The sequence below is a fragment of the Rhododendron vialii genome, chromosome 4a (genome assembly GCF_030253575.1).
Source record: "Rhododendron vialii isolate Sample 1 chromosome 4a, ASM3025357v1".
NCBI lineage: Eukaryota > Viridiplantae > Streptophyta > Magnoliopsida > Ericales > Ericaceae > Rhododendron > Rhododendron vialii.
The window spans coordinates 34,843,587-34,864,492 of record NC_080560.1 but is presented as its reverse complement, the minus strand read 5'-3'; the positions used below and the strand labels follow the sequence as shown (position 1 = coordinate 34,864,492).

The following is a 20,906-nucleotide window of genomic DNA, read 5'->3' as shown; positions in this document are numbered from 1 at the left end:
GTCAATTTGGTAACGTTAGTGGGTAAAAGTTGGTACATTATTTATTTTGTCCCTAAAAGTAGATTCCATATTGAAAAGTTAGTGAGTAAAAAGTGTAATGATGATGGGTAAGTAGGGAAAGTGGAGGAAAAAGTTGATGTGAAAGGTATAATGATGATGTTTTTTTAATAAGTTGGAGTTACGAAGTAGGACATTTAAAAATGAACAGACAGAGTACTATTTTTTTTTTTTTTTTTTTTTGCGTTGAGTGATTCTAACATTTTGATAATTAAAGTGTCATGCACTTAAAAAAACTCCATGTGAATGAAGTTTCTGGTTCAATAACAGAATTTTGAGAAAAAAACAACTTTTTGTGTGACTGCACAACAATAGAGAAAGACTTATTTATTTATTTATATATTTAACATGAAAGAAAAGAAAACTTATTTGTAAGTTTTAATCTTCGATTTTACTGTTTCACATTGCTCCGAATTACTCGCTCGAGGAATTGGCAATGTGGTCCTACTCCTACCCCATTCCCCTCCCCGCCGTTTCGGGGTCCGCCGGTCCGATCTCCTGTGGCCCTGTGCGGAGAAATTTTCCTACAGTTAGATTTTGTAAATTTTTTTATGTTCTAAATTCAACTGTCGAAAAATCTTTCGGCACAGAAGATCATGCCCTTATCGTTTCTCTCTCTTTAAAAAAAAAATAAAAATGCTCTTTGCTGCGTACTTACACACATCACATATTCAATCATACCACTTTCTCGTATACATGTGGACCCCATCATAAATCATATCACCTGAGTCTAACGTATGAGGCGCACGTGTATGCGAGAAGGGTGTGTGGTTGGATTTGTGGTTGGTGTATACCTAACATTTTCCATTGTTTCGCTTCCTCTCTCTCTATGATTCTATGAAAACAAAATTTTGGGATTCCCAAAGGATGCATGAACGGGACTAGACGACATCGCATGTTGCATCCCTTTCAGATAAATAAATACTCCTACGTATGTACTATATTGAGGTATCTCTATCTTGCTGTAGCTCTGTTACTGGTTTTTTCTTTGTAAAAATGCTAGTCTGCGCACACCTCCATTGGTTGGATTATCATGTGCGAATCGATCTCTCCATCCGTTAGCTGGAGTCAGATTGAAGCCGGAGCAAATAATTCGATCCAATGACTTGCAAACGCAACCTTGGGCTACATAAGCTTTGTATGCTGAATTGAACCCTTTTGTTGTGTGGTGGCCCTTGTGTGTGGTGGCCCTTGTTTAGTACTCTTTTTTCAATATAAGCCGAGACTCACTAGAAAACCACATCTAGGCTATGCCGTTATCGACTTATCGCATATTACATGTCGTTTTAAGTAGGAAGTAGTAAATTTTAAAGGGCGTTATTTTGACATCTCCGTCAATTTGAATTGATGTATTAGCTTTCGTTCGTTTTGGAAAAATGAAAAAATCGGAGTAAGGTTGTGTGCCTGTTACGTACCTCTCCTATGCCGTGCTTGATGTACAGTTTTTAGTTCAATGTTGACCATTGAATGCAGTGCAAAAGTGCACATGAAATGGATTGAGGATAGATTATTGTGTCAATCTTGACATCAATTTGGAACATTTCATCTAACTAAGGGTTGAATCATCAATACCCGGGTATCGGTGAAGCACATATATATGGGTACTAATACGATATGGATACATCTATGCGAAGAAAACCAAAAAAGGAGGAGCAAAAACTGAAGGAGTACTTGAATCATGATGAGAAAGTACTTGAAATTGTTGCTTGAACATGTGGATAGGGTGAGTAGTGAGCTTTGGAAATTAGAATGCGATGCCTACATCTCTTGTGCAGAGTAGAATGAGCCTTGTGAAGCATGATTCATTGGCAGATTACATATGGGTTTGAGATTACCAGAAGAAGGAATGTTCTAAGAATCGCTAGGTGCTAGTCGGGCAAAAAAGGGTCACCTAGAGCCTAGGTGGAGACTAGGCGCCGACTAGTCGACCGTCTAATCTAGGCATTGGACCACCGCCTAGTGCCTAGGCAAGGATTAGTCGGCCGACTTTTAGAACGCTGAGAAGAAGTAATATAAAAAATAATGCCAACAACATTGTTATAACTTTGGCATTACTTAATCTTCATTACTATCAGGAGTTTAGAATTTCAAGCTTTGCAGCTTGTCCAATGGAACTGAATATCACCACAATAAAAGCTTTTGCCAGCAAAGGCTACTACAGAACTGTACTTTGTATAGCATTAGTGCCACTAAATTCACATCATTTCCAATACTGAAATTTGACATGGTGTTTGCGAATGCAATAATTCTATGTGGAATTCTATCTCATTTCTTCCTACAGGGACTATAAAGCGTCCGGAAACAAGATACCAAGCGTAAAGAATGGCCGACATGATTTGTGAAACCAGTCCTTCACTCATTGAAGGCAAAACGGGTTTCAATATTAATCAGATTCCAGATGTGAAAGCTTGGATTGAATCTATATTTGTTGCCGCTGGTAAAGATGTTCCGGACTTTGAGTACACACCTCAGAGCATTTCTCATTTGCATAATCTTGCCATCCGATTGCAAGCCAACACTCAAGCTGCGTTGATAGTTGCAAATGATCTCCATCAAAAAGCAGCTGAGTATAGTTCCCAAGGTCATCCTCCGCATCTCCATATAGTTTGGACATTTTTTGCTCTTACTCGTATGGTTCTTGTTTTTGTACTTCCATTCTAATTCAGTGACTTTTATCTACGGTCACAAATGCAGCTGCAAGGATTAGAGAAGTATTGGAGAATGTAGGATTGGCGCTAGACACTTTGCCACCGAACGTGGTTTCAGTATCACAAGTTCTTGCGAAGGTGGCAAATTTGTTGGACGTTAGAGATACAGAATTAAGTAGGTGGGTTGCAATTTCTTCATGAATATTCTCTTTGAAGGTTCTTCCCCCCCCCCGCCGCCCCCCCCCCCCCCCCCCCCCTCTTGTTGAGCACTTATTTGAGGGACATTCAGTTTTCTTATAGCAATTGGAGACATAAATTTAAGAAAGACGAAGGTTGAAACTAAGAGGACTCGAATCCAAAGGGAGTCTAAAATACTTCTAGATCACACTCGAAAGGCAATAGCGAGGTTGACTTATTTCAAAAGGTATGCTACATATTAATTTCATATTCTAGTTGTATTATGAAATGACTCAAACATGTGGAGGGGATTACCCTTTCTTCATTTCTTTTTCTCGGTAGAATCCTTCAACAGCTGGAGGATCATGTATCCCATTCTGAGGCTCGGATGGAAAAATGGAAGACAAACTTAGCGGTTATGGATGCTAAACAGCAACAATACCTGCAACAACATGCTAACTTCAAGGTTTATTCCTTTGTTATGGGCACATTTGACAAATTCGCATTGATCATTTCAAGTTTCTATCACGGGAAAGATTAAAAAGAGACAACACATTCAATTTATTTTCCTCGTTGAGTTACAAAATAGATTGTGGGAACATAAAATAGACTTGAGTTACAAACTTGCAAGCAACAAGTTATAGATGTGCATGCTATTTTATGAGATTGATATGGACCATAAGGTTATAGACATTTGAGGCCAATGGATCTATTTGTAAAGCTGGGCGTAGAGTGGATGAAATTTCTTTGCAACAATTTTGGACTTTTAAACCATGTATCCTTTCCTGTTGAGTTCTGTACTTTGTAGATGAAGATATATACTTCCTTAAATCCTAAACCTTTCACTTTTAGGAAATGCTTCAACAAAACCCCCCCTAAAAAGGGCGTATCGGGTGGATTCTGGTGGTTCAAGTTATGGATTAATACGGGTGTTTGTGGTCCCAAGTCCTGAGTGCTAGCGGTGTAAGTTGGTTCGCCAAGTTATGAATGCTAGTCCTCCAAGTTATGAATTCCACATTTGGTTGTGGACCTTGTGGTTACGAACATGAGTGTCCAGAATTGATTTAGTCAAATCAATGTTTTGCTAGTTTTGTGGTCTGTGGTCCTTGTGATGAATTTTTATGGTCCACTTCATGAATTTAAATGGTGCATCCCAAAAATGGGGTCTCTAGCCGTGTCCATCATATGTTACAATTGAGAAAGGCAAAATGACACAGTAGGGTTTTACTGATATCTCTGTTTTTGCCATAGTTTGAAAGTTAGTAGCTTCTGTGAAAGTATGTGTCCTAAAGTTTCAAATTTGAGTCATTTACCTTATTAAGTAGTTGCTTGCGACAACAAACTATCATACGCAGTGCCTGTATATGGTACTTTTATTTTTTGATTGACTTCCTTCCACCATGCATTTTGACTGATATACTTTGGCCTGTCCTCTTAAGAGTCTGATCTCATGAACTCCATTAATTCTCATCCGAATCCATATCGCACATGTCTCATACTACCATATTTTCATTTTCCTCTTTTTGTGTGCAGGAGTTACTCAATCGTGTGGGATACACTCCCGAGATAAGTCACCGCGTTCTGGTTGAAATGGCTGAGCAAAGGGCAGAGTTGGAGAAGAAAACAACACCCATAGTTGATACTTTGAGAAGCTACCAAGACTTGCCTCCAGTAATTCTTTTTGTTCATCCACATGTCTGGTAGTTTGTAGGCATCGGCTGCTGCATATATCTCTCCGATTTTATGTCTCACACATCGTCGATGTTTCTTTCTATGAGTGTAGGATAAAGCCCTGGCTGTTTTAGCCATCGAGGACAAAAAATGCGAATATGCTGCTGCCGAGAAGTATCTTGAAGATGTACTGCAGTCAGCTCTTGGGACGACATAGTAACATTCCAGTCTCTGGGCTTTTCATACCATAGTGTGTAGCCAGCCATATTTATAATATACGCCTATATGTTTGCACAAGTATTTTCTTTCCACTAACTATGTCTGTTGAGCAAATTCCAGTTTCCATCTCTTCTGCGCCTTAGAAATTTGTAAATTCAACATCTTGAGCTCATGTGAGATGGAGTAAATTGTTCTACCTTTTCTGCGCCTTAGAAATTTGTTTCTTCGTTTTATGATTTTATGTGTGGTTCTTCATGTCAAAACCTTCAGAGTGGGCAATTGGTGGAACAAATCCTTTGTAAAGGTGTAAATCAATGAAGCTTCAAGAGTCGGTAGCAAAGAAAAAAGAAAGAAAATAAGGATTGTACTTGAAGGGGAAGGAATATATAGAGGGTGTTAGGCACTGATTGATGGATTGTCGATAGCACCAAACAAAATGATAGCTATACAATCACGAAGTGGTTTCACATCATTGCCATATTATCCAATATTTTTGTTTTGCTTTTCCAGATTGGTTTACTTTGCCTATTGGCTAGATCAACTCCTCCTCATATGAATTTAGGTGAGAAACTCTCTTAGATGTCAAAATTTAGAGGTGGCAAAAATGGGCAGGCTTGGGTGAGTTTGGACGGGTTACGTTTGGGCTGACTCCAGCCGGGATTTCCCTTTTTTCCCTGATTGCAGCAAATATTGACACAGCTTTTGCTCAGATAGAGAGAAGGTGGATTTCCTGACTGAGTTTCGTGTGTGACATCAGAAGACTGATGTACTACGGATAGCAGTGCCTAAGACCGATAGTGTTCGACTGGTGTACGTAATTACTAGGTGGCATGAAAGCCCACTTGACTGACTAGCTGCAGACTTGGCAAGATCCAACTCTTTGGTTATGGTTGCATTCTGTCTTCTTATTTCCTAGAGAGAGCTCAACCTCCTTGAAAAACCCTTTGCTCTAGCCTCCAAACAACCGCATGTTTTTCTTCGGGCCCGAGTGAGGTAACTAGCTAGAGGCTGCTTCTGGCCTAAGGTGGTGTCGAAGTAGCCTTTGATAATTTATTGAGCTCGTGGAACTTTAAGAGCACTATAAAGGTGGTCCGCTCACCTATTGGAAGGTGAGGCTGCCTTGATTGCTAATCTGGAAAGTCGCTCAGGAGGTGAGGCGCTCAGACACAGCCTTGGTTAATGAAAATGAAAGCTCTGCCAGCAGTACCATTTGACGAACAACTTCCAGATACCCACAATTCATTAAAGAGCCAATAGCTTAGGGTGCTTACATAACTAATAGATATACAGAATAAATGTACTGAATACGGAATTCAAAATAAGATTAAGACTGGATCTTCCCTAGGAGACCCGGGATCAGCTGGAATGATGGCTTGATTAGAGATTCAAATGGATTTTGGTTTCATGCGAAAGTATAGGTGATGCTGCTGCCCTCCATGCTGAGATTTGGGCTGTTTATACAGGCATGAAAGTGGCATGGGATCAAGGATTTAGAAAGATCATTGTTGAGAGTGATTCTCAAGATGCTATGCAGTTGATTCAGGAGCCGATAGCTTTTCATTTTAGCTGCAACCTAATTAGACCTTAATTGGCAGAGGATGGGAGTGTGTGTGTAATATGTTTGGCGCGAAGGAAATGAATGTGTGAATCAGTTAGCTCGGGATGCCATCCACGCGAATAGGGATATCCAATTGCTAACTCAGCCACGGAGAGCAGTTCAGCCTGCGTTGGTTCAGGATAACTTCGCTTGGGGAACAGAAAAATGAAAATAAGCTTGAAACCACATCCCTGTCCGACTAGCCAGAGCATCATCTAAGTCCCAGGAACAGAAAAGCAAAAACTTCCGTCTTCTTCCATCGGTCCTCCACCGGTCTAAATAGTGTTAGGATGAAACTCTGGCTCAATTTACAAATCGGCCATATATATATTGAAAATCCAAGACCCCTGGCTCACCATTCGCCAAAAACTAAGCCAAAAGTCCATCAAAATTGGACCCTCCCTCTTCTCTCATAAATTGCATAGTAGAATTAGTTGAAGAATTAATTGAAATTGCGTGCATCCAGAAAAGAAACAACAGAAAGAAGATACCATTAACAGGGCTTTTCATTCACTGAAAAAGATGAATTCAACGGGTGGTGCTTTCTTCTACCAACAGAATTCGGCAAAACAAATAAACACACTCTCCGTCATTTCTTTCTTAGATCGATCCCAGCTTTCTTAGCAACAGCATCCAGTCCATTCTTCTCTATGGTCTTCAATGCCTTGGTCGACAACCGCAGTTTGACCCAGCGTTTCCCTCCCTCCCACCAGATCCTTTTATACTGCAGATTCACATACTGCAACTTTTTCGTCTTGGTGTTTGAGTGAGAAACGTTGTTTGCTCTGTTGGTTTTCTTCCCGGTGAAAGGACATACTCTACCTGAAAATCAATTGTACTGAAGTAATCAACTTACACTTGCAACAAAGGCCGCATTTATTGAACAAATGACTAAATCGATTGTAAACAAATAAGCAACAAGCTGGCCATTGCTGTTGCAAGTTATCATTACAGGTTTTTCAAAGAAACACAGCGCTTGTGTTTCTAATTGATAAGTTATCCTCTATAATTAAAAACAATGAGAATAAAATCGTAACTCAAATACAGAGTGCCCAAGGCTCCCCGTGTATAAAAAATAATGCTTGTTTCAGAAATCACAATGCTGACCTTACATGGTTCTGAACCCTATCCCACCAAATAAAGCAGAAAATGAAATATAAAAAATCAACCAGATAATTAAATAAAAATGAGAACCCATACATCAAGTTTCAAGATGGAAACTGGAGAGTATCATCATCTCCTTTATTATTTGCTACAGGAATAGCAATAACAAAAGAAATTAATTATTCTCAGACCTCTGCCTAATTCTTATCCTTGTTATCTAGATGACCTAATACGGTTCCTAAACCTAATCATTGTAATTAGAATCTACTCAAGCAATCTCAAAACATCAACAAATCTGATTGTCAAAGTAGCGCGAAATGTGAATCACTAAAGCCATTCGTTCAGCAAGAAAATGTCATCCACAACGAACAACTTCGAACGGAGGAATTTTAAAGCTTTTAATACTTGTGTAAGATGGTTAAGGCATTCAGCAAGAATTGCAGCCACTATAGGAGTCCCTAGGGACCCTTTGAAGGTTCTTGAGCTCATTGTTCCAGACTTGCGTATTAAAAGATCCTAGAAACGTTTGAAGTCCACCGCTTGATTGTGAGTTTTTGAAGTTTTATAGTGCGAACGTCAATTTTAAGGATGGCTCACACTTTACCAAAAACTATCATTCAAAACTAGTATGGAATGTTTTCGGCAAATTCTTCAATTTAATTCCATAAAAACTCGAGTGACTAGATTTACTCTTGAAAAATCATCGAAAAAACATTTCTTTCTTAGTTTGGCCCCATCTGACTTCGATTCCTCGCTCCACTACTGTGAATACATACGAATACATATGCATATACGCTGTGTGTGTGTGTGTGTGTGTGTCTATATATATATATATATATATATATATATATATATATATATATATATATATATATATATATATAGAGAGAGAGAGAGAGAGAGAGAGAGAGAGAGAGAGAGAGAGATTACGGGCGATGGGCCGAAAAGGGCGGTAGACGACGGGTGCAGAGATGGGTTTGGGCAAAGACAATGTTGTTGGGGTAGGAAATTGAGATGCCACTGAACTGGGACGAGAGAAACCCTAGCTGGGAACCGGCCTTGGTTCCGAACACCGGTGGTCTGGAGAAGCGTAGAGTGGAGGAGTGGCCCACCCACAGTCCTGAACAGGATGATGATGCTGTAACTACGGCCATCGTTCCTTCTCTCTCTCTCTCTCTCTCTCTCTCTCTCTCTCTCTCTCTCTCTCTCTCTCTCTTATCGGCTTCCTTGAAAATGATTTACTGGATTTTTTAGGGAATAAATGGTATCGTAACACTTGGAGTATTTACTGGATTTTTTTCCAATTCTGTACTCAAGTCATTGAAATAAATAGGTCCCAGAATTTAATGTGTTGTTTCTTTCTTTATAACTGAATGTATCTAAGCTAACTAGCGTGTACATCGGTTAATTTTAAAATTTTTAAAGTTAACAACCGAACAAATGTTCATTAGTCCAAATGTTTGAAACGTTGAGCGTTTTGTGGATCAAACTTGCAATCTTTTGAGCGGAAAGGATAAGGGTCTTACGAGGATAAACTAATTTTAAAACACTCTTATTTAGTGTTTGGTTCATCCTTTACACCCGAACTCCTTTTTCGACAGTTAAACCTTAGCGAAACCAATCCCACCCCCGGATAAGCTTATCTGGGTGGGTTTAATTACCAATGTGTACCTCTCCGACTTCTTTTTCTTATCAAAACGACCAATTATGTAAAGGGCAAATTTCACTCAGACCCCTGAGGTATCTGACAATGACAGAAATTACCCTTCAGTTTTCAAAAATGACAAAAACCTCCCATATTTCACAGTTTGGGTTTCATTCCGTTAGTTCCGTTAGTGAAATGGACGGAAAACCTACGGAAAATGAAAATTTCAATTTTATTTAGTTCTACAGCTATCTTAGGGCTCTTATTGAACATCCTAGAGCAAAAAATTAATTATGACCATTTTGGATAAAATGATCAGAAAAATAAGATCTTCGCACCGATTCAAACGGATTAAAAATTGGAACACTTAAGTATCTTCTCTTCATTTGGTTCTACGGCTCTCTCAGGGCTCTTATTGAAAGCCTTGGGGCCAAAAATTAACTATAACCATTTAGGATAAAATGATAAAAAAATAAAAATCTTTGCACCGATTCAAACGAATTAAAAATTGGAGCACTTAAGTATCTCCTCTTCGTTTAGTTCTACGGCTATCTTAAGGCTCCCATTGAAAATCTTAGAACTAAAAATTAATTATTGAACTTTAGGATAAAATAATCAGAAAAATAAGATTTTCGCACCGATTCAAATGGATTGAAAATTGGAGCACTTTAAGTATTTGCTCTTCATTGAAAGCCCTAAAATCAAATAAAGAGAAAAATTTTAAATGCTCCAAATTTTAATTTGTTTGAATCGGTACGAAGATTTTATTTTTTTAATTATTTTATCCTAAATGGTCATAATTAATTTTTGGCTCTAGAACTTTCAATGAGAGCCCTAAGATAGCTGTAGAACTAAATAAAATTGAAGATTTCATTTTCTGTACATTTTCCGTCCACTTTACTAACGGAATGAAACCCAAACTGTGAAATAGGAGAAGTTTCTGTCATTTTTGAAAACTGAAGGGTACTTTCTGTTATTGTCAGATACCTCAAGGGGTCTGAGTGAAATTTGCCCTTATGTAAACTTACATGATTTTCTTTATGACACTCTTATCCATCCTTTTAAACAACCGAAAACCACTTCTTAGTTAATCTTTCATTCTTAACCAATTTTCCGTTATAACATATCCCTCTTATCTACTCTTCTTCCTTATCATTCAAAACCTTACCTATCGACCAATGGAGCCGTTAGCTGCTTTATCATGCCTGCTTGACCTTCATAACTATTTAAATGGTTCGAGGACCTTATAATTCTAAGTTTTTCCAGTTTTGGTCCTCGAAGAAACGAATAGGTCCATTCTTCTACCAATAGTTTGTAAGAGATAAATCACTCATAGCTATTACCTAGTAAATTTTGTACCCATTTAGGGTTTACCTATGGTGCATGACTACATCAGCCAAGGGTTAGCTTTGCTCATAATTAGATGGTTAGGCTTGCCACACTAGAACTTGTGAAGTCCAATCCAATAATCTAATAAGTCATGTTGAAGTGTTCTTGTCATAATTAGATTACTTTGTTGCATGATTAATCTATTCACACCATAGTTAAATAATTAAGCAATTAGAATACATGTCAATTAAATTAAAATTATATTGTTTTCATTAAAATTTCAAACTGTTACATGGTGCTGATAGTATCAACGGACATCAAGAAGATCCGATGTGTAAATCTGTATCATAAAAACAAAAACAATGGCTATGACATCTATGGACCAAAAACATCGAAATCGGCAATGGAAAAAAGGAGTTAAAAAAATCAAGCAATGGTATTGAGAAAACAACCCCAAAGCATAGAAAACCCCCAAACTTTAATCCAAGTGCCTCCAACAAGCTCCCCACAATCCAACAAAGGCATAGGTAGTAAGGGCAAGCTCAGCTTAATATTTGGGCAGTGAGGGCAAGCTCAACTTAAAAGTATTGGCTCAAACACTTTTAGAAGTGATAATCTAGGCATTCTACAAATTGATACTTCTGTAATGGAAAATAGGAGGAGAACCAAGGATGACATGTAACGCCAAAAGGAGCAATATTTTATTACCACAAAGTTTATTATTTACATTGTTCATGCGTTGTGGATTTATGGTATATAGTAATATCATTGTTGCTCATGGCACAATGCATGAGAAAATGGACCTAAGGAACCACGTCATATGGCACCACTAGGGGAGGGCAATATGCGTGTGTCAATTGATGTTGTTAAGGTAATTGAGGTCTTTTCCTGCACCTATCTTGGAGAGAACTCTATTGTTCAAGAGACGGTTGGGTGTCATGTAGCATGATAGCCCAAAAATCTTAGTATCACCCAGTTTGCCTCTCCTGAGATATCTGGGTCATGCCATGTGACACCCAGTTGCCTCTTCTAGAATAGTCATCTCTCTATGGATAGGTACAAGAAAAAGGGCATCTATTACTTTCACAATATCAATTGACACAAACATATTGGCCTCTCCTAATGGTGCCGTATGAAATAGTTAATTAGGACCATTATTCTAATACATCGTGCAATAAGCAATGACGTTATTAATTAACCCTATGCCCTTTTAATTGCTTGCTCTACAGCAAGAAACAAAGATATTAGACATTTACCATAACTTCGAACACATGGACAATGTAAAAAATAAATAAATTGTGAAAATAAAAAATTGCACTTTTTGACATCCTTGGTTCTCACCCAAATTACCATTGTAGAAGTATCAACTATAGACTACCTAAATTATCACTTTGAAAGTGCTTGGACCAATATTTTCAGACTGCCAGTGCAATGGTTAGGATGTCATTACTTCCTCTTCTTGCATTTTAGATTTTTTGAGGATGGTGTGATGTTGTCCAGGCCGGTTATCTGCGGTATTCATCCTGCATGAAATTGAAAGAAAATCAAATATGACAATCATAGAGACAATGACATAGAGAAGATAGCACAATGTCAGTCAAAAAAAAAAGCAGACATGTATAGTAACAAGTACTAGAGTTATTTACTGGAAAAAAAGTATTAGAGTTTACAAAAAAAACTTAACTTATAGTAGCATTCACACACACACACACAAAACCTGGTGAGAGATGTAGATTGTTCTGATATAATGTCTTGTTGATGTATTCTACAAACGACTAATCAAATTATGATATAAAGGCAATTAGTTTCATGTACCCTCTCCACTGACCTGCAACTTCATTGTGTAAAAGAAGCACAGAACAGGGAGGAGAGACAATTGGTCTAAGTCCATTAGCATTCAAAGCTTAACATTGCCTATCATAAGTTCTTAAGCTTTGCCAAGATGGACTGGATCATTCAAATGGAAATTTATAGTAAACAAAATGAGAAAGGAAAGCAATGATATCATCTATAAACAATTTGCAGTACATTCATTATAGTAAACTTACTAAGAACCTTCTTCTTTTTTTCCCCCAATGAAAGTCAGCATTGTTAGGTTTGGAGTCATATGTGTCAAATGCATGAGAGTACATGGTGCCTACCACTTGGCTACCACTCCACTTGCAACTAAAAATCCTAACTTCACTCTTCTTTAAACCTACTTTCCTCTGATGCATACACTGAATCTCTATGAAATCCCAAAGGCAACTAAAGATACAATTCCAAGGATATGCTTATACATACATCGATACATGTACATAAAGATAGAACAAAAAGAAATCTATGTGAACTGCACTTTCTTTTTTGACAGATACATTCTCCAGCCAGTGTTTTGGATTCTATCACAATAAATTCACAACTTAAATGCACTATAAAAAACCACCCAACCAATTTTACGAATTATGAGATAAAGAGACTACCAGTTTCATGTCTCCTCTCCAATGACCTGCAACTTCACAGTGTAAAAGAAGCCCAGAACAGGAAGGAGAGACAATTGATCTAAGTCCATTAGCATTCAAAACTTAACATTGCCTATCAAAGGCTCTTAAGCTTTGCCAAGATGGACTGGATCTTATAAATAGACCAACAAATTAAATACAAAAAAACATAGAAAACTCTCTACAAGTCCATTTGTTTTGTTCACTTGTACTTCACACTCTGCACAATGCACTATGCTTTTCATGCCCGGATTTATGTACAGTTTAACGCACCCCCGGGGCGAGGCCGCAAGGGCGTTCTTGCTTCCTGTTCACCACCGGGAAGGGCATGGAGACAGAAAGAGAATATCTCGTCCACACACTTTACATACAGGTATGTATAGACGACTTTGAGCAATATTTTCATATCTTCGTGTGATCAAAGTGAGAGTGATATTAACAGCGAAACAAATTAAAGGTAGGAACAATTTATTCATTGAATTCTTAACCAGATTTCGATCTGCATAAGAATCTAGAAGAAGAAAGAAACTGGAAAAAAAATAAAAAAAATCAAGGAATTGGAGTAGCTGGGTACTCCAAGCTTATTCAAGATTTCCTGCAAATTTTTGGAACCCATGTCCAAAATCACTAGAAGAAAGGAAAAGAAGAAATTCTCAGTGTACGACCATACCTATGTGACAGGTGAGGACATGTGTGGTTGAGACTTGGGAGAGACGAGGGTTTTTGTGGCGGCCATGGTTCTACGCGCATGTATAAATAGCAGAGAGGTGAGGGTTTTGAGGGATAGAGAGGGTATTTGAATTGTTCTCCTAGGCTTTATTGGTCAAAAAAAAAAAAATGATACTTAAGTGAAGCTGGGAGTTTCTATTCGCACTCCGTTTTTTCTCAGTACACATGCCCAGCAACCAAATTTATCATTTGACGCTTGACGGCTAGACATTGGACAAAATTCCGTAGGTACGAATCAGTAAGGGTGGGTCTGACTGATTTTGCGATTTACCGATTTTTTTTGCAGCCCTACTCACCGACACAAGATCTTCCTTTAATGGCCCTTCGGATATACAGGACTGTCCAAAACTCAAGCATTAGAAATTTTTAGTTGCCGATCAAATCTAGAAAGTTCGTTTTTTAGTTTCCAAACAAATTATGATTGTTCATATTTAGTTTTCGAATAAATTATAGTAAAGGTTACTATTTGGGTCCCTCGATAGTTGTCATCTGAACATAATCGATTTTTTGAACAAAAGACAATTGAGGTTTGTGCAATCATGTCTATCCGAACAACTTGCTAGGTTGAGATTTCGATCATGGTCTTATGGGATTGAGCTTATTTATTATAAGAACTCTTAAATGATTATTTCTTTAAAAAAAGAGAGGGGGAAATGACGGCTCTGGACGTGTTTTGATAATTAATACTAGTCAATGACATGGTAAGAACATTTGTTAATGTTGAAAATATTTTTGACAGATATTAATTATTAAAATACGTCATTGACCATCATTTTTCCAAAAAATAAGCAGTTCGGATTGTTGGACCCGAAATGGCTTTATCTGTGTATGTGGTTAACATGACTGGGGCTTTTGGGGGCCCAAGCTTAGCCCATCATAGGTCAGAGTATTCGTAGTCCAATTTTGGGCCGCCGCAAAAAGAAATGTCATGTTTTGGGATAAGAAGTCTTCTGTAAATCTTCAGAGTGACAATTGAATTACTCCCTCCGTCCCAAATTTTTAGTCTTTTTTTTGAGAGTTTATGTTATTTTTCAATTGATTATATCTTATAATGTACGAGGGTTTAAGTAATTTTGAAAATTTTGTTTAACAGTACTGATCGAGAGTTATCAAGTAAGATCAATATTGCATACAAAATGTGTTACCAATTGAAAAATATAATCAATTTACTATCCGGTTAGAATGGAACGAGAGAAGAAGAAAAATAGAGAAGGAGGAAGTATTTATTTGTTCAGATTTTGTCCTCAGATAATTTAATTGGTGCTTCGTACACATAGCTTAGCACTGTCATTTTGCAGAATTCAATAATCGGCCTCAGTTTTCTCAGTCCTTGGCCACAAGCAAGATCACTCTAGAGTGGCGAATTCAATGAAGTATTGTTTGTTCAAAGAATCACTAGAAAAAATCTTGATTGAGAATCGAAGTTCAAATATCAAAAAAAGATGTTTAAGAGTTGAAGTTCGCTACAATCACCATTAGATCAACCGTGCAAGCTAGGGTCAGCCCTGAAAATTTGGAGGCCTAAAGCAAATTTTAGAATGAGGCCTTGGTTCTTTTAAAAAAAATTCAATATAGGTGGACTAATATAAAGTAAAAAGATTAAACATGATATTTCAGTTTCATAAAATAAATTTTAAATTTTTTCATAGCATTAGATGGAGTTAACTCAAACCTAAGGAAGTACTGCTCAATATTTTCTCTAGCTAATTGTGTTATTAATTTTAATTGTACGAATTCTATTTTTAACAACTTTATAATTATTTATGACATTTTTTTTGTCAATGTTTGTTGAGTAAAAATAACTTATTTTTTGTTTATTTTTATTCAATAGTGTTTTATTTGTGAATTTGATATGAAATTTAAAGGGAAATTAAAATAAACAACTACTAAAGCGTAACTAAATTTTAATACAAGAGATTCAAGAGTTAATATCCAACATGCAAATAAGAAAAAAAAATTACTCAATTTTGCAAAAGACATGCGAATAAGAAAAAAAATTACTCCAGTTTGCAAAAAATCACTTGCTCCTGGGAGTTGAACCAGGGAGACGGGGAACTAAAACCCCTACGTTAACCAACTTTGCCAGAGCAAAATACAAACTAGAGCGCGGAACAATCTATATATATTATGTAAGATATTATAAATGGATAATGAGGTCCTAGTTTTTGCTTAAATTCCGGAGGCCTAAAGCGGTCGCACCTCCAGCACCACCCCAGGGCCGGCCCTAGTGCAAGCAATGACACAATTATGAAAAAAAAAGAACACAAAAAGAAAAAGAAAATATTTTATGGCTATTGCGTTTTCGGTTTATGGATATGTAGGTTTAGATCGTCTTCTGGTTTCCTCTGTGCAGCTCCACTCACCCTCTGCCTCACCTGCAACAAGTCACTAGGGTTGGTGGCAGCCCAATGATCTTCCAACAATCAAAGTTAGATCTAGGAAGGGTAAGGTAAGTCTAGGGTTAGGGTGAAATGGTATACCTCTTTAGGTTGATTTCTCTTCCCTTTTATAGATCTCGCTTGACTTGATCCCTAAATAAGCGCATGGAGGGTACGCTTGGGTAACCGCCTCGGGTGATATCACAAATGACGCACCGAAGAAGGTGGTTACGGAGCACATAGCCTGAGCTGGCCATAATAATAATTCATGTGCTAAAACCGCCTCGGCCTACGTCATGATGACATACATGGCTCAGGGGCTTGAGTGCACGAGGAAAAGTCCTTACTTCCATTTTTGTTTGGGCATCACGGATCCAGTCCCGCCCGGTGTAACCAAGCGATATAACAACAGGACTCCGAGACATCAGAACACCGGATGGAGCTGTGCTCCATGGTAAACCCAATGGGTGACACGTCCAATGGTACCTGGCTCTGGAATGGTCCGAGTCCCATTTCCAAGGCCACTACAGCAATATTTCAATTGTCCATTTTGTACCTTCACAAGTTCCGGACAAAAATACTTTTGGCTATGTGAACTGTCAATTCTCATAGTCAGTTCTATAAGAATAGCCAGCTCTCGTACTTAGTTCTCATGGACAATACATAGTTCTAATAGAAAAATACACAATTCTCATTATCAATTCTACGAGAACTACCTGTTCTCATAGTCAGTTCTCGTGGACAATACATAATTCTCATAGAAAAATACACAGTTCTCATGGACAATACACAATTCTCAAAGAAAATATATAGTTCTCACAAAAAATACAATTCTCATAAAAAAATACACAGTTCTCATAGACAATACACAATTCTCATAGAAAAATACACAATTCTCATAGGAAAAACACACACAATTCACATATAACCGATTCATATACTCTTATCACAGTTCAAATAGCCTAACCACGTTATGAAACTGAGATCTCAAGGCTCATCAATACAGATTCAGGTAGATTTCAATTTTTCATTTCTCATAAATACATTTTAGTACATACACAGTTCTTTTCAAAATTTATACTCCGTATATCATCATAACCATAACGACGACGCCGAGTATGGGTGGAAAAAGATGTCTTACCAGAAGCAAAACAAAAAGAAGCAGGCATCCACTAGCCTCCCGAGATCTTCTCAGACCAAACAACATTGTATGGTGGCTCCGGCGACGTGTTCCGGTTGATCAAGCAGCAGTCCAAGGATCGCCGCCGCAGCCGTTCGGGAGCTCATAGGGAAGCTGCCATGGCCACCACAGAAGGATGAGATGCCAACTTGAACAGTGGGGAGGACTGGTCAAGGTCGACGGCGAAGGATGCCTCCTGAGATCTTCTCTGACCAAACGACGTGTTCCGATCAATCGAGCAACAGTCCAAGGATCACCGCCGCAGTCGTTCGAAAGCTCATAAGGAAGCCACCATGGCCGCCGCAGGAGGAGGAGATGCCAAATTGAATAGCAGGGAGGACTGGTCGAGGTCGACGGCGAAGGATTCGAGCAAGCTCTTGTTTGCACCCAAAGTTGAGGAAGCGAGATGTAGAGAGAGAATCGTAGTTGGAGAAGATTGAGAATCTGTACATGTGGAAATGATGATGGAGGTGGAAACAATGGGGAGAGAGAGCGAGGGGGGGGGGGGGGGGTTATAGTTTGCTAAGATTCGAGGAATCATGGTTTTATTTCGTTTGTTGACATTTGGGGCAAAAACGTCAATCACGCAGCGAAACCAAGCCATCTAGCTTCGATAAAATATATTAGGGTTAGGATCCGACAGAACCTAAAAAGGAGGACCGGCCTCTAATTTTCTACACTTGTATTTAGATTCTGGTCATTGACTGAATCTCTGTAATATATGCTTGGTATTGGATGCAAAGAAGCCATCAGAAAGTTGACAATGAAAATCGCGCTCCAAAAAATTAAGGAGTTTACAGATTTCGCGCTCCTTTGTGCACTCTTCTAGTTGCACTCCAAGAGTGCTTTCATTTGCACTCTATTTGGTGCACTCCCAGTGTGGTCTTCGATGTGAGCTTTCATTTGAGCACTCTTATAAATGACCTCGTCCTCCCATTTTATATAGAGCCATCCACCTCATTAATAGATGGGTAAGATCCTTTTCATCCAAAGGTCGATATTTACCTTCTAGTTTCCTCCCACCAAATATCTTTTCTTCCTCATCTTATTTCCACAACATTCTAGCTCTCCACACAACATTAGCATGGGGTGGAGTCTTCCATAATCTTCTAGAATATTCTGCATTATCTAGGTTCCTTCACTTCTAGAACCTTCCAGAAGTGTCTTAAACGTTTTAGACCATTCTAGAATCGTCTAGATTATTCTTCAACCTTCTAGAGAGTTCCTTGCCATTTTAGAATTCTCTAGTACACTCTTTCCAGACTTTTCTAGCAACCTTTAGTCTATTAGAGCATCTACAGTGAAATAACCAAAATCATATGGTTGCTAAAGTTAGCAATGTTTCCAAAAAAATGCTCACAGTGGCATAACCAAACTTAACAACCTCTTAGCAACTCATTAAATTTTGGCCCTTGAATAATCAAAAGTAGCAACCACCTGACCCCCCCCCCCCCCCGGTGCTCTCTCTCTCTTTCTCATATTTTTAAAAGAAGTTTTTGTTTTTGTTGCAAAAATAGTAAAACTGTTATTTTCAAAAAATTGTCTTTTTTTTCAAAAACACCATCTAATCCGATGGGGGAGTTTGGAGCAATCGAGTGGGAACGTTATCCACAGTCCTCTCCATTCCCTATTGCATTCATTTGCAGCATAAAAAAAAGACAATTTTTTTATAACTTTTTTCAAAAAATTTTATAGGTTGAAAAGGTGATGTGGCAAGTTTTAATTATTCAATTTTCACTACAACAAATAATGGTTTTAGGGACCAAACTTATTGGTTGCTAAAGCTAAAATTTTGGTTGGCAAAGACATTTCGGGACAATATTTCGTGGCCGGGAGGTTTGCTCCTAATTCATGGTCCAGAAAAGTCAAAAATCACTTTAGGCTACCATATAATGGATTGGTTGCTACTTGGGTGAGCATTAGGATTGGTTGCTACTTGGGTGAGCATTAGGGACAAAATGCACAATTTATCCCTAATACTTTTGCTTTGAGGACAAAAAATTTGGTCCCTAAAGACCTTGCCAATTTAGTCCCCAAAGGTATATTTTGTTGATAAAAACCTCTTTTAGCTATAAATAAATATGGTTCCCAAATGAGTTACTCTTTAGCAACCAATTTTATTAAAACATTTAGTAGCAAAAACATAACCAAGAAGCAACCTGCTCAAACAATAACTACAACCATAACCGCTAATTTTTACACCACTAAGGTACCCGTGATATCAAAATTGAAAAGTTTCATACGAGATCCAAATTTGATCATGCCATTGTGGACATCGACATTGCTAACCTTAACAAACTCTTAAATGAATAACGATATGACAACTTTTGATTATCCCATCTTTTGGTTATCCACTCTTGATTATTCCACTGTGGATCCATGTGTTGACTCTTAACACTCCCCCTCAACATTGAGGCTCTGTTTGGAACTTAGGGAAAGTGAAAGAAAAGAAAGATCCTTCCAATTGTTTGGATTGGAGAGAAAATAAAGAATTCTAATTTTGTGAATAGTAAAATTTCTCTCCTATTTTCCCTCAATTCCAAACATAGTTGGACTCTCCATCTTCTTCTTTAGAGCATATCCAACCCAATTCTCTTAAATAGAGACTCAAAATATACTTCTTCTTTTTAATCTAAAAAGCAAGTTTACAGGTTTTCACTATTCACTCCAATTCTAATTCTAATTCTAATTCTAAATCTCTATTTTTATCTCTACATAAAAAGGGTAAAGTGGTGATTTTAGAAAGACAAAAAAAAAAAAAATAGAGATCATTCTTTATATCTTTGAAACATCTCTATACATAGAGAACCAAATTTAGATATCTAAAATAGAGACCCAATATAGAGCTTGATTGGAGATGTTCTTAGCAATCTCTTCTTGGTTTGTCACGCACGATCGCTATTCTGTTGATTCTTTTCCAAACAGGAACTACCGATTTACAAATATTATTAACCACAGAATTTAGTGAGCCGCGCCAAATCTTTCTGTGGACTGCTTTTTTCGATCATACAACCTTGTTTCTTTTCTTGCTTCCTCATGGTACTACGGACTCGTTCCAGAACACCTTCTTAAAAAATAAGTACTTATTTCACATTTTCAAATTCAAAAATAATGTAAATAATTTTTTTTTACACCGTATAAAAGATCTCGATAAGACCTATCAAACAAGATCCATATTGCTAGAAAAATTATTGCGTACACACATTATTTTTGAGCTTGAAATTACCTTCTTAAAAAATAAGTACTTATTTTCAGTTGTCTGATGTCATTCCTAACCGTTCACGAGTAGCAAATTCGATTCAAATATGAACTTGGGCAAGAGGGGGGTTTATTTTCAAAGGATGGGGAAGTAGAACTCCTGACCTTGATAACTCACTAAGCATAGAGTCCAAGTACGAGTCAAATACGAGCTAACTCACTAAGCCAAGAGTCCAAGTACGAGTCAAACACGAGCTACCAGAAGATGAAGAAAAATATACAAATGGGAAGGATAAGATCTTTGGACTAGATTTTTTGGTCTTTCGCATAGCATTAGTACTACGTATCTACAAGAAAAGGTCTTTGTTTTCCATTTTGTCAAAAACATCTAGAAGATATTTTTTTTTCTTTTTTTTCTTTTTGCAAATATTGTGTACATTAGCATGGCTTAACAGAGTGTTAGTAAATTAGTTGATAAAAGATTTCAGAGGCTATCT

At 37.7% G+C, this 20,906-nt stretch overlaps 2 protein-coding genes and 2 long non-coding RNA genes across 5 annotated transcripts; 2 read left to right on the top strand and 2 right to left on the bottom strand.

Moving 5' to 3' along the window:
• Nucleotides 1-863: 863 nt before the first annotated feature.
• LOC131322579 (AUGMIN subunit 1-like) lies at nt 864-5,114 on the top strand. 2 transcript variants are annotated; one of them, XM_058353938.1, is made up of 7 exons: nt 864-988; nt 2,339-2,638; nt 2,752-2,884; nt 2,995-3,129; nt 3,225-3,348; nt 4,416-4,553; nt 4,666-5,114. In XM_058353938.1, exons 2-7 carry the CDS (start codon nt 2,380-2,382, stop codon nt 4,768-4,770), a joined length of 894 nt encoding a protein of 297 aa, XP_058209921.1. In that variant the 5' UTR covers nt 864-988; nt 2,339-2,379; the 3' UTR covers nt 4,771-5,114. The 2 variants fall into 2 exon arrangements, with proteins under 2 accessions (XP_058209921.1, XP_058209920.1); XM_058353937.1 differs by having other exon boundaries at nt 876-1,005.
• A 1,743-nt stretch (nt 5,115-6,857) lies between these two features.
• Nucleotides 6,858-8,701, bottom strand: LOC131323173 (large ribosomal subunit protein bL28c). Its single transcript, XM_058354854.1, is given in 3 exon segments — nt 6,858-7,191; nt 8,404-8,471; nt 8,473-8,701. Coding segments are annotated over 3 exon segments (456 nt in total). The 5' UTR covers nt 8,628-8,701; the 3' UTR covers nt 6,858-6,958.
• LOC131323174 (uncharacterized) lies at nt 7,842-8,655 on the top strand. The gene is made up of 2 exons (XR_009199102.1): nt 7,842-8,290; nt 8,367-8,655. It is a non-coding gene; the product is annotated as an uncharacterized LOC131323174 (long non-coding RNA).
• A 1,992-nt stretch (nt 8,702-10,693) lies between the features above and the next one.
• On the bottom strand, nt 10,694-13,784 carry LOC131323278 (uncharacterized). Its single transcript, XR_009199142.1, has 2 exons — nt 13,595-13,784; nt 10,694-11,970 (listed from the first exon to the last, which is right to left on the bottom strand). It is a non-coding gene; the product is annotated as an uncharacterized LOC131323278 (long non-coding RNA).
• Between the last annotated feature and the right edge of the window lie 7,122 nt (nt 13,785-20,906).

Coding starts and splice junctions, on each gene's coding strand:
- LOC131322579 (XM_058353938.1), top strand. CDS start 2,380: ATGGCCGACATGATTTGTGAAACCAGTCCTTCACTCATTGAAGGCAAA. Junction 3,349..4,415: donor AACAACATGCTAACTTCAAG/GTTTATTCCTTT, acceptor TTTTGTGTGCAG/GAGTTACTCAATCGTGTGGG. Junction 4,554..4,665: donor GCTACCAAGACTTGCCTCCA/GTAATTCTTTTT, acceptor CTATGAGTGTAG/GATAAAGCCCTGGCTGTTTT.